Source organism: Pelecanus crispus, chromosome 4 (genome assembly GCF_030463565.1).
Source record: "Pelecanus crispus isolate bPelCri1 chromosome 4, bPelCri1.pri, whole genome shotgun sequence".
NCBI lineage: Eukaryota > Metazoa > Chordata > Aves > Pelecaniformes > Pelecanidae > Pelecanus > Pelecanus crispus.
The window spans coordinates 45510227-45524109 of record NC_134646.1 but is presented as its reverse complement, the minus strand read 5'-3'; the positions used below and the strand labels follow the sequence as shown (position 1 = coordinate 45524109).

At 41.8% G+C, this 13883-nt stretch overlaps 1 protein-coding gene across 2 annotated transcripts in view; it reads right to left on the bottom strand.

Moving 5' to 3' along the window:
- Positions 1-13883, bottom strand: part of GALNT7 (polypeptide N-acetylgalactosaminyltransferase 7) — a 73294-nt gene that overhangs the window by 28811 nt on the left and 30600 nt on the right. For both annotated transcript variants that reach the window (XM_075709510.1, XM_075709509.1), the window contains exon 2: positions 10029-10483. In XM_075709510.1, coding sequence (XP_075565625.1) covers positions 10029-10483 — 455 coding nt within the window. The remainder of the gene's footprint in view (positions 1-10028; positions 10484-13883) is intronic.

Below are 13883 nucleotides of genomic sequence, written 5' to 3'. Positions count from 1 at the left end.
TTTTCCTCCAGGAGTCTGCCAGCAGTAAGGCAGCTGATAACCTGCAATGGAAAGCCAGCCTTCCTGATTTAGTGTGACCACTGTAATTCACCTGATTCTCAACCCCAGCTCTCACTGAGGCACACAAAGATTTCTGTGCGTACTATAAAATTAGTTTTCTTGGTTACAGAACAGTTCCAGTATACTATGTGGCACTTGAATAAAGAATTTTTCCCAAGGTGCCATGTGAAGTGAAACGAAGTCCCTAATGCTCCATTTCCAATGACACAGATACCAACAGTAATTACTGAAAGCTTATTTCGTGTAACAGTATCAAAGATGTAATTTGTACAGTGCTATAATTAAGGAACTAATCACATTCCTGAAGAAAGCAGGCTCCACTCCAGAGCTTTTCTATTCAATCTCCTTAGCTACATGAAGACTGACTGGACAGCTAACTACTTACTGTAAGAGAACATATTAAATTCATGTTATTTGCCCAGAGTAAAAAGACCATCCATTTCCAATGAGCAGCTAGGATTCATCTGTCTTATAAACAATTACTCAGGGTATGAAATAACTAAAGATTTTGGTATTTTTTCAACTCAAGTCCCGCACTAAAAGTTTTCTACACAGTTTTATATTTTTTAATAGTACTTGGACCAACTAAAGGGTCCAAGCTGTCACTATCAAACTATGATACGAAAAATATCTTTACTAAGAGCTCTGCTTTACTAACACACAGCTCTGCATGTGTGTATTCTTAAGTAAAGCCAGAAGTCTTTATTTTTGGCAAGAATTCCCTCCTCTGCTTGTACTAAAAGTAACAATTAAAAAAAATAGAACAAATGCCCTTCAAAACTACACGTATGATTTTTAAAAACAAGCCAATTCTCATTCCCTTTTGTTTTATAAAATGTCATGAGCTGCAAAAACAGTTGTCCAAAAATACATTTCTGTACACGAGGAGCATTGTACTCAAGCAAGGAAGAGTTACTTTTTCAGGTTTTTCAACAAAAGCTTATTGCCAGTTGTTCTGTTTGAAGTAAAAAGGTGACTCATGACAACAGATCCAATTATTCAAGTACAAATTTGTATGGCCCAGGGGGCATGCCCTGTAACAGTAATAACGTCATTAAAAAGGAAAAGTCAAACTGGATAACCCACAGAAGGAAAACACACTTAAAATATTTATTTTGCCATGATCAGACTGACAGATGTGTGTGGGTGATGCAGCTGAAATTCTGGTTCACGCTGGTGAGTAGACAGACAGCAGTTATCTATTGTCATATTGAAAAAAAAAAAAAAAAACAAACCCAGTAAGAGATTAATTTGTCTCATGCCATAAACATTCACAAAGAGTCATGATGCCTCCTCTCCCAGTCAAACTACTCAAGATAAAATTCCCGTAACATTTGTCAAAAGAAGCTGTCAAAAAAAAAAAAAAAAAACAAAAACCCTAGCTTAAATAGAGTCATAAGACTAAACCCCTCTGGGTCAGTAAGAATAATTTGTAAGCAAGTCTTCCATGGTTAGATAACGACAGCATATCACATCTGAGCAAAGCATGTTCAGCACTGATCCTTTCTTACAGCCAACACAGTTAATTACCCTGGCATGAAATCTGATCAACAGCATGAACATCCCCGGCTTAAGGGCTCTACAGTAATGTAAGTTAGTAATAAGACAGACAGGGAGTTTCACAGAGCATCACTTACAATACACTTTAAGAGAATGCTTCTTGACTTAAATTTCAACCTGAAGTGCAATAAGCATGACCCAAGCCCAGCAAAACATACCAATGGAAACAGCAGATACAGATGGGGGTGTTGTACTGTGAAAATGAGCTTCATGAAGGAAAAACTTGCATTGCTTCTTAGTGTTTTTGAGATAAAAGAAACTACAAAGACGCTACTGCAACTAGTGCGTTGCGGATACGCTCTTTTTAGAAATACCCAATGCAGATTCTTTGGAACAACTCACATTGCTTTGGTCTTGTATAACCAGGTACAGCTCTTGAAATGAACCATACACCAGACAGCCTCTTCTCAGAGCTCCACACTCATCAGTGTTTTTGTCCATCAGGCAGTTTTCTCTCCCTTTTTGACTCTTTCATAAAGAAACCATTACTTAAATGTTTCCTAACATCTACCATGAGAAGTTCATGATTTCAGGTGTTACAACTTTGCCAAAAAGGGCCTGGGAATGACTTATTTGAGGACAACCTCCCCAAAACACAGGAACAGTCCATTCCCACGTGCAGTAAGTCAAAGAGACGTGGCAGAAAGCCCACCTGGCTGCACTGCTCCCGATGGAGCTCCAATGCAAAAAGGAAGAGTAGGGAAGTAGCCGCATGGACTGGCTACCTAGAAGAAGCACAGAAATACTGCCTGAGCACACGCAGAGAGAATTAGAGGCAAGCTCCAGTTGAAATCCATGAGATGGGAAGGGCAATGAGAAGGGCTTATAGGCAAAAGGAAGACTAAAGAAAACATGGGTCTACTGCTGAATAAGATGCAGCTTAGCATCAAAGGACACAGAAAAGACTGAGAAACTCAACACCTGATTTCCCTCAGTCTCTGCTGGCAAGGTTTACTGTCACACCTCCCAAGTCCCTCCATCTAGTGGCAAAGTCTGCAGAAGTGAGAGAATACCCACCATAGAGGAAGGGTGGGTCAGGGATCACTTCACTGGACATATCACAGCAAACGGGATAAACACAGCACAAGTCCATGGGACTGGATGGGCTGCACCGGAGGGTGCTGAGAGAGCTTGTGATGTCATTGTGAGGTCACGCTCTACCATTTTTACAAGGTCCTGGTGGTTAACAGTGGTTCCTGAGGAATGGCAAAGACAAACGCCATGCCCACCTTCAGGAAGAAGGATCCAGGGAACTACAGCCAGCCAGCCTAATCTCAGCTCCTGGAAAGATGACAGAGTATATGACCGCTGGAAGCAATTTCCAAGCGCATGAAGGAGAAGGTGATTGGGAATAGCCAACGTGGTTTTACCAAGGGCACATCCATCATCCTGACCGTGAAAAAGCTTCCAACTCCAAATTAATGCCTTCTCCCCCAACTAACCAGCTATTAACAGCAGCCATTGGGAATAACAAGCATAAGGCTACATCCTGCAAGGATCCACTTAGGATAACGATCTAAAAAGCAAAATGCAGTTCGACTTTTCCTTGTCAAAAGGAGGCCAACGCACAACGACAACATTTAACACTGGGATTTGTACTAATATTTTTTTAAACACACCGAGATTATTATTCAACACTTTCTGCTTTAGTCATGCAGCAGAACTAATGTCTGCCACAAGAACATAAGAAGGAACATTTCTCATTGATTTGACATGACAATTAACCACAGACTTCATGAAATCAGACAGAGCGATAATCACTTTGCTTAGGTCTCTATTTTAAACCTATTGAATTGGAGGACTGATTTTGCAGCGCGTCTCTTCAGTTAGATACCCACAGCTCTAAATGCCACAGCCCCTTCAGCCAGTGCTGTGCCTGCTTTGCCTTTCCTATCTTGAGCTACATCATGGAAAGTATTGGAAAAAAAAAAAAATAAAAAAGAGATTGGAAGAAGGACAACAGAGGCCTGGCCCAAGGACTCATTCAGCATCTCATATCCTCAGTCATGGGGCTGAGAGGACATGGACATTTTTTTTTTTTTCCCCCCAAATGGAAAGAGGGAGAAAATAGCTGGATTTACCAAATTTCTAGGCAATGGCAAAAAAAAGCAGCAGAGCTTCAGTGCCTGGATGAGAAAATGCCACAGAGCAGCATGTTTTAAATTCACTAGTACCTGGTGAAATTCTTGGAATTGATTAACTTTATCCAGGAAGGATGGCCTTCTCTAAAGTAAACCAGAACCAGATTACTAGAGCTTAAATGTGCCAGGGATCTTCTAGCATGAAGACAAGGGGAAGCCATCGATGCAACCATGCAGAAGTACTGGCTGCCCAAACAGGACTCGGGCAGCACCTGTGATGTGGTGTATGCAGGACCTGGAGCACCTTGAGGGCAGAAGAACACAGGCAGGAGACCTCCACTGCCTCAGGGGACATAGTAGATATAACCTGTGCTCCAGAGACTACCATTTCAGGCATCACTAGTTAGTGTTTCCATAGGGCAGCACATCAGAGAACCCACAAAAGCAGCAGCACATTTTGAGTCCTCAGCACAACATGGAGCTCAGCTGAAGACATACCTGTGTAGGAGCCACACTCGAATTGTAGCCACAACGCACTGAAGTTCTAATGCCAAAAGAGAGGTGTCCTGGTAACACCTCCTTTTGAAAAGAGGAACTATAAGGAACTGAGCAGGCTTATTAAAAAGATAAATTAAGGGTAAATGCTTTCAGGTAGCATGGAGCTTTTTCAAAGACACCATATTAGAAGCTGAGAGTGTTTATCATTAATCATGAAAACAGCCTAAACAGGAACTGGGAAAGCCAGCATGATTAAAACCCAGATGCTGTTAGCAGTAAGACAGACATTCTTTAAATACACAGGGTGGTGTCTGAACAAGGAAAACAGAAACGAGCTCTAATTCAGGCAAATTGAATGTAAATAATAAGATAGATTTTAAAAAAAAAAACAAGTTTGAGAAATAGCTTACTTAAGTATAAAAGTTGCTATTGAAATATTTTTTCAAACACCACAAGTAGGATGCCTGCCAGAAAGTCTGTTGGCCTGACAGATGATCAAAATGAAAAGAGACCACTTCAGAAGCAGGAACACTGAGTTGTTTCCGTTGAACTCTTAGCAGTGACCAACACCAGATACCCAGGGCAGAGAACAAAAACAGGGCAAGCACACAGTGATACTACTCACTATATGCGCCTATCTTCAGCTACCTAAAGCTTAGGGACTTTGTAATTTGGATACCAGGTATCTGCATGACAGCTTGTACTGGATTTTTCTGCCACAAGTAGCCAAATTGCCTTTTTTTTCCAGTATTTCCAAAAGAATGCAACATAAATTGACAAACTATTGTGGTGTACAACAATTGCTGACACCAGCCTTGTTATCAAACAAACAGAAGGAGGAAAAAATGACATGAATTTTTATAAAAGGGCCCTAGCGAGCTAAAGAATTACAGTCCACTAAGTCTGACTTCAGTGATGAAAAGAAGCTAGTAATAAATAACAAAATTAGTAAACCATTGACACGGCTTTTGTGGAAGAAAACCACACCACAGAAACATATTATCATCTTCTGAAGAAATCAGAAACTATGTGGACACAGGTAAGCCTATAATAGAGTAACTGAATTTCCAAAGCCTTTGATGAGGTTCTTTGCTTTCTTTGCAAGCAAAGGTCTTCATCAAAATATGGGAAGGTAAGATGGAAGATCTCTTAGATTAGTAACTGCTCAAGTGTAAAAACTGTCTATTCATTCCCATTTTTTAAGGGAGTTTATGACTGTAGCAGCATAAGTGTCTGTGCTGGGATCCAAGCTGTCCACCTCCTCTTCCAGGTCATTACTGAACAATAAAAAAAAGTTCTTGGTAGTTGCAATTAAAATGACTATAAACAGCTGCAGAATAATTCAAGGACACTACCAAGGAAATTAGCTGACAGGATAGCTCACTGCAAGTGCAAATGAATGTATATGGAGTGTTAGACCACTCTTGGTGTGTATACTCAGTGATAGACCCCAAACTTGGCCTTACCACTCAAAAAAAAAAAAAAAAAAAAAAAATCTTGGGAGTCAAACACGGATAACTCTTTGAGCATTTTAGCTCAGAGTTAATGAAAGGGCAAACAGAATGGTAGTAATAATAAGGAAGGAATGTGAAACATTTGTATAGTAGCTTGATCTCAATATTCCTATATCACAGGGCAGCAAAGTAACACAGGTACATGACAGTATCCAGGAGAAAAGGTTGAACAAACACCACATTCTTCAGCCTGGAAAAAGTCACTGACTCAGGATGTCATTAATTCCAAAGTATAAATGCATTTAAAAGACAAATCTGTGCACAGAAAAAAGTCTATGAAGCATGACAATCCTGTTGCAATTTTTGGCTCAAGTGTCCCAGCCCACTGCTTGCCAGGAATGAAACTTAGTCCATTCTTGTCTGTTTTCTCCCAAGCATACGTTAACGGCCAGAGCCAGAGACAAGATTGTCAAGAAAAATGATCTCTGGTCAGACCCAGTGTAGCTATATTTTTAAAATTTCATTTTATTTTAAATTACTCTAGACAAGTGGCTCATTATGCTGGAAAATCAACTCAGTTCTTGTTCTCCCTAGCAGCAATTCTCTTCAGTTATGGGTTTTTTGAGAGGACACACCTTGTTACACCTGATGGCATTGATCCTCAGACCTAGGTCCATTTTTTATTTCCCTAGCATCGTGTGTTTTTCTCGAATCCAAGATAATCCAGAAACTTTATCACTCTGTTTTCACTTCAGCTCTACCTCTGTGCAGACTCCTGATCATGAAAAGAAAAAAAAAAAAAATCCAGGGAGCAATCAAATTAATAACCTTCTTCCCTAAAGCTAGCACTAGTTTTATCGCAGGTCTGCTAGGAGGCAGGGACAACATGTAAAATTCAATATAAATGACTGCTCTTAAAAGTAAAAGGTTGCCACCTATCAGGATAATAAAAAAAGATCAAAAAATGGTGAAAATTGCCAAGTTTTAAGAAAAAGTTTTCTTCCAGCAACTGTACAGAGGTTTTGGACAGGGCCTGCTAAACCTGCTCTACTTCTTTGCAACTAGAAATAAGGTGGAAAAGAGGTATCGCTCCACCTAAACCCTGTTTATAGCTCCCCCGGCCCTCCCGCAGAATGCTGAAAGACTGCAGTAAGGTGATGCCATATTTGAAATTTTCTACACTGACTTTTACGCATCCCCATACATTCTTGATTTTGTTTAACCAGACCTATGACTTGCTGTATGCCAACAGAACTGCTTGCCTTCAAGCTTGAAATAGATTGGTTAAAATCCACGAGGCAAGAGCATGCAGTACTAGCAAAATGGAAATACTCTGATGTACCTGACAAACAACTTCAACACACCATCCAATGTCACTCCTCTCTACAGGGCACAGCAAGAGTTAAGGCTTTTTATGGCAGCCGAGACTGCTCAGAATCACCAGCGAAGTTCCTACTGAATCAATAAAGGTAGCTGGCAAATCATCTTGGCAACATGTCCGACTCCAAAGTCAAATCTAAACATAGCAGGATTGAATCCCCCTTTATTGGCATTTCTTCCCTCTTCCCCCTCCAGCAGGGACAAGCCCTAAGGCTACGGGGCTTTTAAGCTGAGAGAGACAGTTCTTGCAGCACTATTCCACTCCTGCTAGCACTGCCTGGGAAAGCATACTCCACTGAACAAGCCTGACTGCTTAGGGTGACACTTAAAAATTTTGATGCCTAAAGGAGAAGGTCTACTTGGACTTGAATGTCTATGAACAAGTAACCCGTGTCTTTGCCTGAAAGATCTTCCTCAATTAGCAATGCCAAGATACCATTAACCAAAAAAAAGATTATTATACTGCTCTTCAGTAGGATTAAACTGAATGTTGACCAGCCTTATCAACCAAAATGGCTTCTGGACTTACTAAACAGATCAGTGGGAGGAAGTAAATAGTGCATCCCACAGGCAATCTGCTACCTTTTGCTGCATTTCTCGCTGGTATCGGGGGATGAGCAGGAAAGCGAGCATGTTGATACCTTAAAGTATACAGCAATATCAGCCAATCTTAACATCGCTTCCCCTCTCTTCTGCTGTTTCCAGGGGACATACAGAAGCTATAAACCTTTAACCTATTTAGGGCAATTGCAAGCATCCCAAGTATTCAATACATAAAATATTTGGTATAAAAGTTGTCTGAAAGATGCCTTTTGTTCACATTGGTTTTCATGCCATTTTGTTTGCTTGATTAGAATATTAAATAATAAAACCTAACTTTGATTTGAGCTGCTGGCTTTGACCTCTATGGAAGTCTTATCTGCGAGTGTGCTTGGAGGAAACTGTTTCTAAAAGTCATCTTTTCTGCTCTGAGTGGTCACATGGCTCTCCCTCCTATTCCTCAAAGTATGCAAAGTATTTAATTCTTCTTTGGGAATTTCTATTTATTACTCTCCTTCCGAACAGAAATAAAGACAAACTCTGAGATTATGCCAAAAACACTTCAGGAAGCTATAGGTGTGGAACTATCTGGCAGATACGTATGCTCTCTGATGCCCTCTGCCTTGGGGAAAACCAGAGGGGAGGGAGTACTTTAGCTCTGCTGCCAAAAATGCAGTTACTAGCCTGGGCAGAGGCTGCTACTAGCCTGGGCAGAGGCAGTCTGGTCCCACTTTCACATCACATGCTGCCATTTCTGCTTTGCTGTCCTTACGGAGCAGAGAGCGGAGAGGGGAACTTGCTTCTACTTCCTTCCTCCGCCTCTCTCTAGGGAAGGCAGGGCCAAAGCAAGCTCTGCTAACAAGAACTGGCATCAGCTCCCCTCTGCTCAGTTAATCACAGCACCAGACGGGTACATGGTTTTTCTCTGTGAGCTTCCTTAGTCCTGCTGCCTGCTGTAAAAGGGGCCCCAGTGGCTACATCCACCTCAGCAGAAGCAGCACTCTCTGGGGAACAACCTCCTAAAAGAAAACGCTGTCCTACGCAGGTTACCCAGATTGTTTCTTCCCCTTCAGAAAAAAATCTCTTTAGCACAGAGGCCCAACAGCTGACCATGGCGAAGAAAGAAAACTGAAGTGAACCTCGGACAGCCAACGCTTCTTCACCACCACCAGTGGACAAGCATGGTCCTCTCCTCTGCGTGCCAGCAAGCGGAAACCTTTAGTGAGTGACCCAAGGAACACGGCACGAAGAAAGAGAAACGCTGGATTCTCTGCGCTTCATTTGCTTTCAATGAGTACACACCAGGTAGTAAATTCAAGCAGCTGTACATGTAGAGGCATGAGTCAGACTCACAGCTGGCCAGTTCTCTCCTACCTTGCAAAATGGAGAAACACCCACTATAAAAGGCCACAGCAGAGCCTCAGTAACCAGCCAGTGATACAACCCAGAGGTTGGCACCCAATCCAGGCATCGGCATGATGGGGGAATAGGCATGAGGGGTAAGTGAAAACAGGCAAGTACCTCATTTCACATCTAAATTCATATAGCCTCCAAATGCAACCCCCCCCAAAATCCCCCAAAAACCAAACAAAACCCTACCAATCAATCAGTTTGCTCAGAGACCTGTCCTTAGGCTGATATTTAACAATGAAAATTATATCAAATGCAGATTAGCCTGAGAGCAAACTTGGCTCCAGCATATACCAAAGATCAGAACAGACTGTGTAAACCTGTTAGTAATCATTGAGCAAATGCTAGTAACTTCCCAGAATTTCCACACACCAAAGCAGACACCCTCCCAGCAAGTAAAAAATGTTTTTTCTAAGATTGCTTCCTTCTTTATGACAAATACTGTGAGACACTATTAGAAGACTACTCTTCTGCCAGCTCCAAACCCCAAACACCACATGGCAGATCTATACTTCTGTTAATGCAGGTAATTAGGCAGAGTTGTTTAAAGACAGCAATATTTCTTTGTTTCTGTTCTCTTTCTCTTTTTTTTTTTTCTTTTTTTTTACATTTTTAAAGCACTGGAGTGAAACCGAAACTGAATAAACTCACTGTAGTATTGCAACTTCTGCATGACATAATGAAGAAAAAGCATTCTTTCTTACAAACATATCTTAAGAAATTATGGATTAAGTAAAGAAGATATGACCACGAAGACCGTGGCTGGACCTGGAATATGCAAACACATGCAATTAGACACTGAAATGAATTACTTCAGAGATAAATCAATATAGATTAAGTATTCATGAAAGGAATAATTGGAACAGCATTAAGAATAATATATGGAAACATTTGGTGTAGTACAGCACTCTTGCCTGTCAGGACAAGAAGCCTTAAGTATTTGGCCTAATTAATAGTATTATTTTAAGCATCAATTAAGATATATGGAAGAAAATAATTAAATCCTGTAAAAACAGAACTAAAAGAAAACAAAAAGTTTGCTTACTCTTCTTGACGCAAGTCATTAACGCTCCGATCTAGTGAGATCATATCACTTGCCACCATATTAAACCCGAACTCTTTAATGCTGGCTTGAATGGATTCTTTATAATCTGGTCCTAAAACATATGGCTTCGCTTCCTCTCCAGGGCCACCAACAACTCCGTGAGGCTCAGGCTCTTTGGGTTCAAAATTACCAAGGACTCCAGGTCGTAAAACAGGATCACGGTATACAAATGTCTGAGGCTTGAATGTGAGATACTGCCTCTGGAAGATGTTTTGCTGTTTGTTATCACCACCATGTTGATTTAGTTCATTTTTGGCCTTATTTTTCCTTCGAATGGATTCCAAGTCCACTTCCACGCCTTCAACATGAGGCCAAGGTACCACTGGTTTGAACTTCTCATTTCCTAGTCCATGGTCTCCTTTGTTTGGCATAGGTCTGTTGGCTTCCTTGTCATCCTATACATACACACAGAGAAACAGCAGGAGATCATATAAATTTATGACCCTTTATTTATTTAAATCCAGTAGCTAACGCACTGAGAGGTGGTACTAAATATATGTTAAGCAAGAAGGAAGAAGTCTCTGTTAAGGGGCTAAATCAACATGTTTTACTAAAGCAAGCAGCTGCTGGAGAACATCATCAGCTGGTGTCCACACTTACCTTGGTGAGTAGATCCTAGAAATGGAGTAATGTCTAAAGCATTCCCAAAGACCAAATACCCACATAGGGCATGTTAACTTGAACACAGTTCAGGCTGCACACCAAAGCAATGCGCAGGGAGCACTGACAGATCATTTTAGGAAGGAGAGGGTGGCACGGAGGCAGACAACGCCACAATGCGGAGCACAGCATCCTTGGGGCCGCTCTTGGACAGGGTGTTTCTGAGGCTATGTGTGCCAGCTGCTGAGACCTCCACAGGGTCTCAGGGGTTGCTAGATACAGCCTCAACACGCTCCTGCACTGGGAAAGAGTGCCATGACTACGTGTAATCTGGCACGCACACCAGCAGCAGCCTTGAGCCACATCTAATCCCTACCCTTCACCCTACCGACTTGCTCCCACCAAGCAGTACTGCATCAGCAGCACTGTTTTTAGAGCCATGACATAAGCTGAAGGCACGGGTGACAGCAGGCAAAAGTGAGATGCAGCCCTGATCTCCTGCACAGCCACAGAAACAGACCCGCCTGGGAAAGCAGCGCTGGGGCTGAAGAGAGCTGCCACAGGCACTGGCACCTCCTGCATCCTTGTTTAAAACAACTTTACCATTTTACAGCACTCCTCCCTGCCTCCCCACCAAGAGATACGAAGTTCTCACCGAGAAGAAAGGCTGGGATTTCGAAAACTGCTCGGCATGTTCAGTGATGAGTGAGGTTGGTGGGGTTACAACAAGGGTGGGTGATTTGAGCAGAAACCAGACATTAAGGCTCTGAAGTGTCTGAGTGTGGTCTCTGGAGTACAACAGCCCCACCCATGAACACCAAAACATACAGTCACTGCTTTTTCCAATACTGCCGTCCAAGAGGACAACATGCAAACATTGACGAAAGTTCAGATTTCCTGCTAGACTTATCTGTTTGTAAACAGGATAGAAGTTGTCTACAGAAGTCACTGTGATCTAACAATGCACACATTTTAGCAACGTCGCACTATCTATTCACAAGTACAGAATCAAAGAAAAAGTTGAGATTAGAAGGATGTCACCTATTCAAACCTGCTTGAGGCAGGGCTAGTTTCACAGTTAGGTCAGACTTCTCCAAGGCTTGTCCAGTCACACCCCAAACACCTCTAGTTCCTCTAGACAACCTGTTCCAGTTGTTCAACCAGGCTCACAATGAAGGTGCTTTTCCTCATACCTCAGTAGAAATTTTCTCATGTTATAACTTGTGATGACTGCCTCTTGTCCCCCAAGAAGACTTTATTTCCATTTTCTCTGTAACCCCGCTTTGAGGGGAGTAAGCTGCAATTAGATTTCCCATTGAACTTCTCCAGCCAAACCAGGCCAAGCTCCTCTACCCTTCCCATGACTGTGTCACATCCTGCAGCCCTCTAACCTCCTTAGCAGATCTTTGCTAGTTCCTCTCATTTTGTTAACATCTCTCCTGTGCCGGCCAGTGCAGAAAGAGAAACCAGACACAGCGTTCCAGGCACAGGCTTGTTAATCCTATGTGCTGGGAAACAAACCACATCCCTTTGCTTGGTGGCTAAGCTCTTCCTAGTGTAACCTATTATGCAGTTTGCTTTTACTGCAGCAAGGGCACAATGCTGACTCATGTCCATGTTTAACTAAACCACACGATACTTACTACTACATTACAGCATTTTCCTCATATTCTGCATAATAAAACTTCAGCTATTAAGAAAAATCCAGTATAAAATATGTCTAGGTTAACATGATAACAATGGGAGTCAGACTGGCTCCAATTCAAATTCAGGAAACTTTCTGACCTCTCTGCTTGCTCTAGTTTAAACAGGGAAGGCATACAAAATGCAGAAGTGTTAATTATTCTGTTCTTCCATCGCCATTTTTTGAGGAACTCAAAAGCCAGTGTGAGAAAGGGAAGGATAAGGGCTCGTGAAAAGGCACGTTTTGCAAGAAAGTAGAAGGCTGCCATGGATCTAAATAAAGCCCTGAGAGGACTTTTGAAGAGAGCATCATCTCACACTTACCCTAGAAATCAAAATAGGCTTTGCCACTTGATTGTCAGAACACTGCTGAGCACTCAGCTCTTACCAACTTGCATCTAATTCCTCCTGAATGCGGAGGCAGCTAAAAGAGCCAACAAAATGGTGGGCATCATCAGGAAGGATACTTAAAGAGAGCATAAGTTTGACTGCATAAAATTTTGAGGCATTCATGTCTTCAGTAATATTTAGTTCCAGTCTCCACATCTCAAAAGGAGTTAGAGAAAGAAGGTACAGAGTAGGGCAACCAGAATGAAGGAGAAGGTAGATAGATGTCTTGAGATGAAAGGCCAGAAATGCTGGCCTTTCATCTTAAGACTCTGCAGTCTAGAGATGTGATGGCTGAGGGGTATACAATTGAAGTTTAGAAAATCATGAAGGTGATGGATAAATTGAATGGAAACCCACTGTTTACGCTAAATATGAGAATTGAGGTGCTTGACAAAATTGACAGGAGATCAACCAAAAAATGTTCTTTGCACAGTGATCTCCTAGAATATGCTGCACAGGAGGCTGTGGAGAGAGCCGGTACAGTTGAACAAGGGATAAGACAGCGTGATGGGTAACAGGTCCATAAGGGGACTGTAAAAGGGTTGGGCAGGGAGGTATCTTCTAAAAACTCTTAATTCAACAGCTGTGGATGCTGGAAGAATCCAAAGGGAAGGAAGCATAGAAAGCAGCCAGGTTTACACACTGCCACTCTCAGACACCATCCTGGATCACTAGTTTCAGGCAGGCGGGAATTTCTTATGCCCCTGGTCTGTATGAAATTAAATAGCCTTTCATTCCACTTCCATCACCTATAAAAGTTACGAGCTTCCACTTAGCTAGTCCTCTGACTGAACTGTAACACTTCTCAAAAGTAATTTGTTTATTTTGCTGTTGTCAGAACTATGACTTGTGTTGTATTACATTTAGCCTCATTGTAACTGTTATGCACAATTTGCATTATAATGCATTTATTTGCTGTTCCCTTCCAGACACTAAATATATTCCATTTTTGTAGGCCTGGGAAAATATTGCGTAAAACAAGAAAATTATACACAAACACACAGACACACTCATTCACTTCTTTCCTCCAATCTTTATGCACCTAGGACAAATATGACAGAAGGCATTTGTTGTGGGTTATCCCCTGCAGGCAGCTCAGCACCATACAGCTGCTCACTCCTC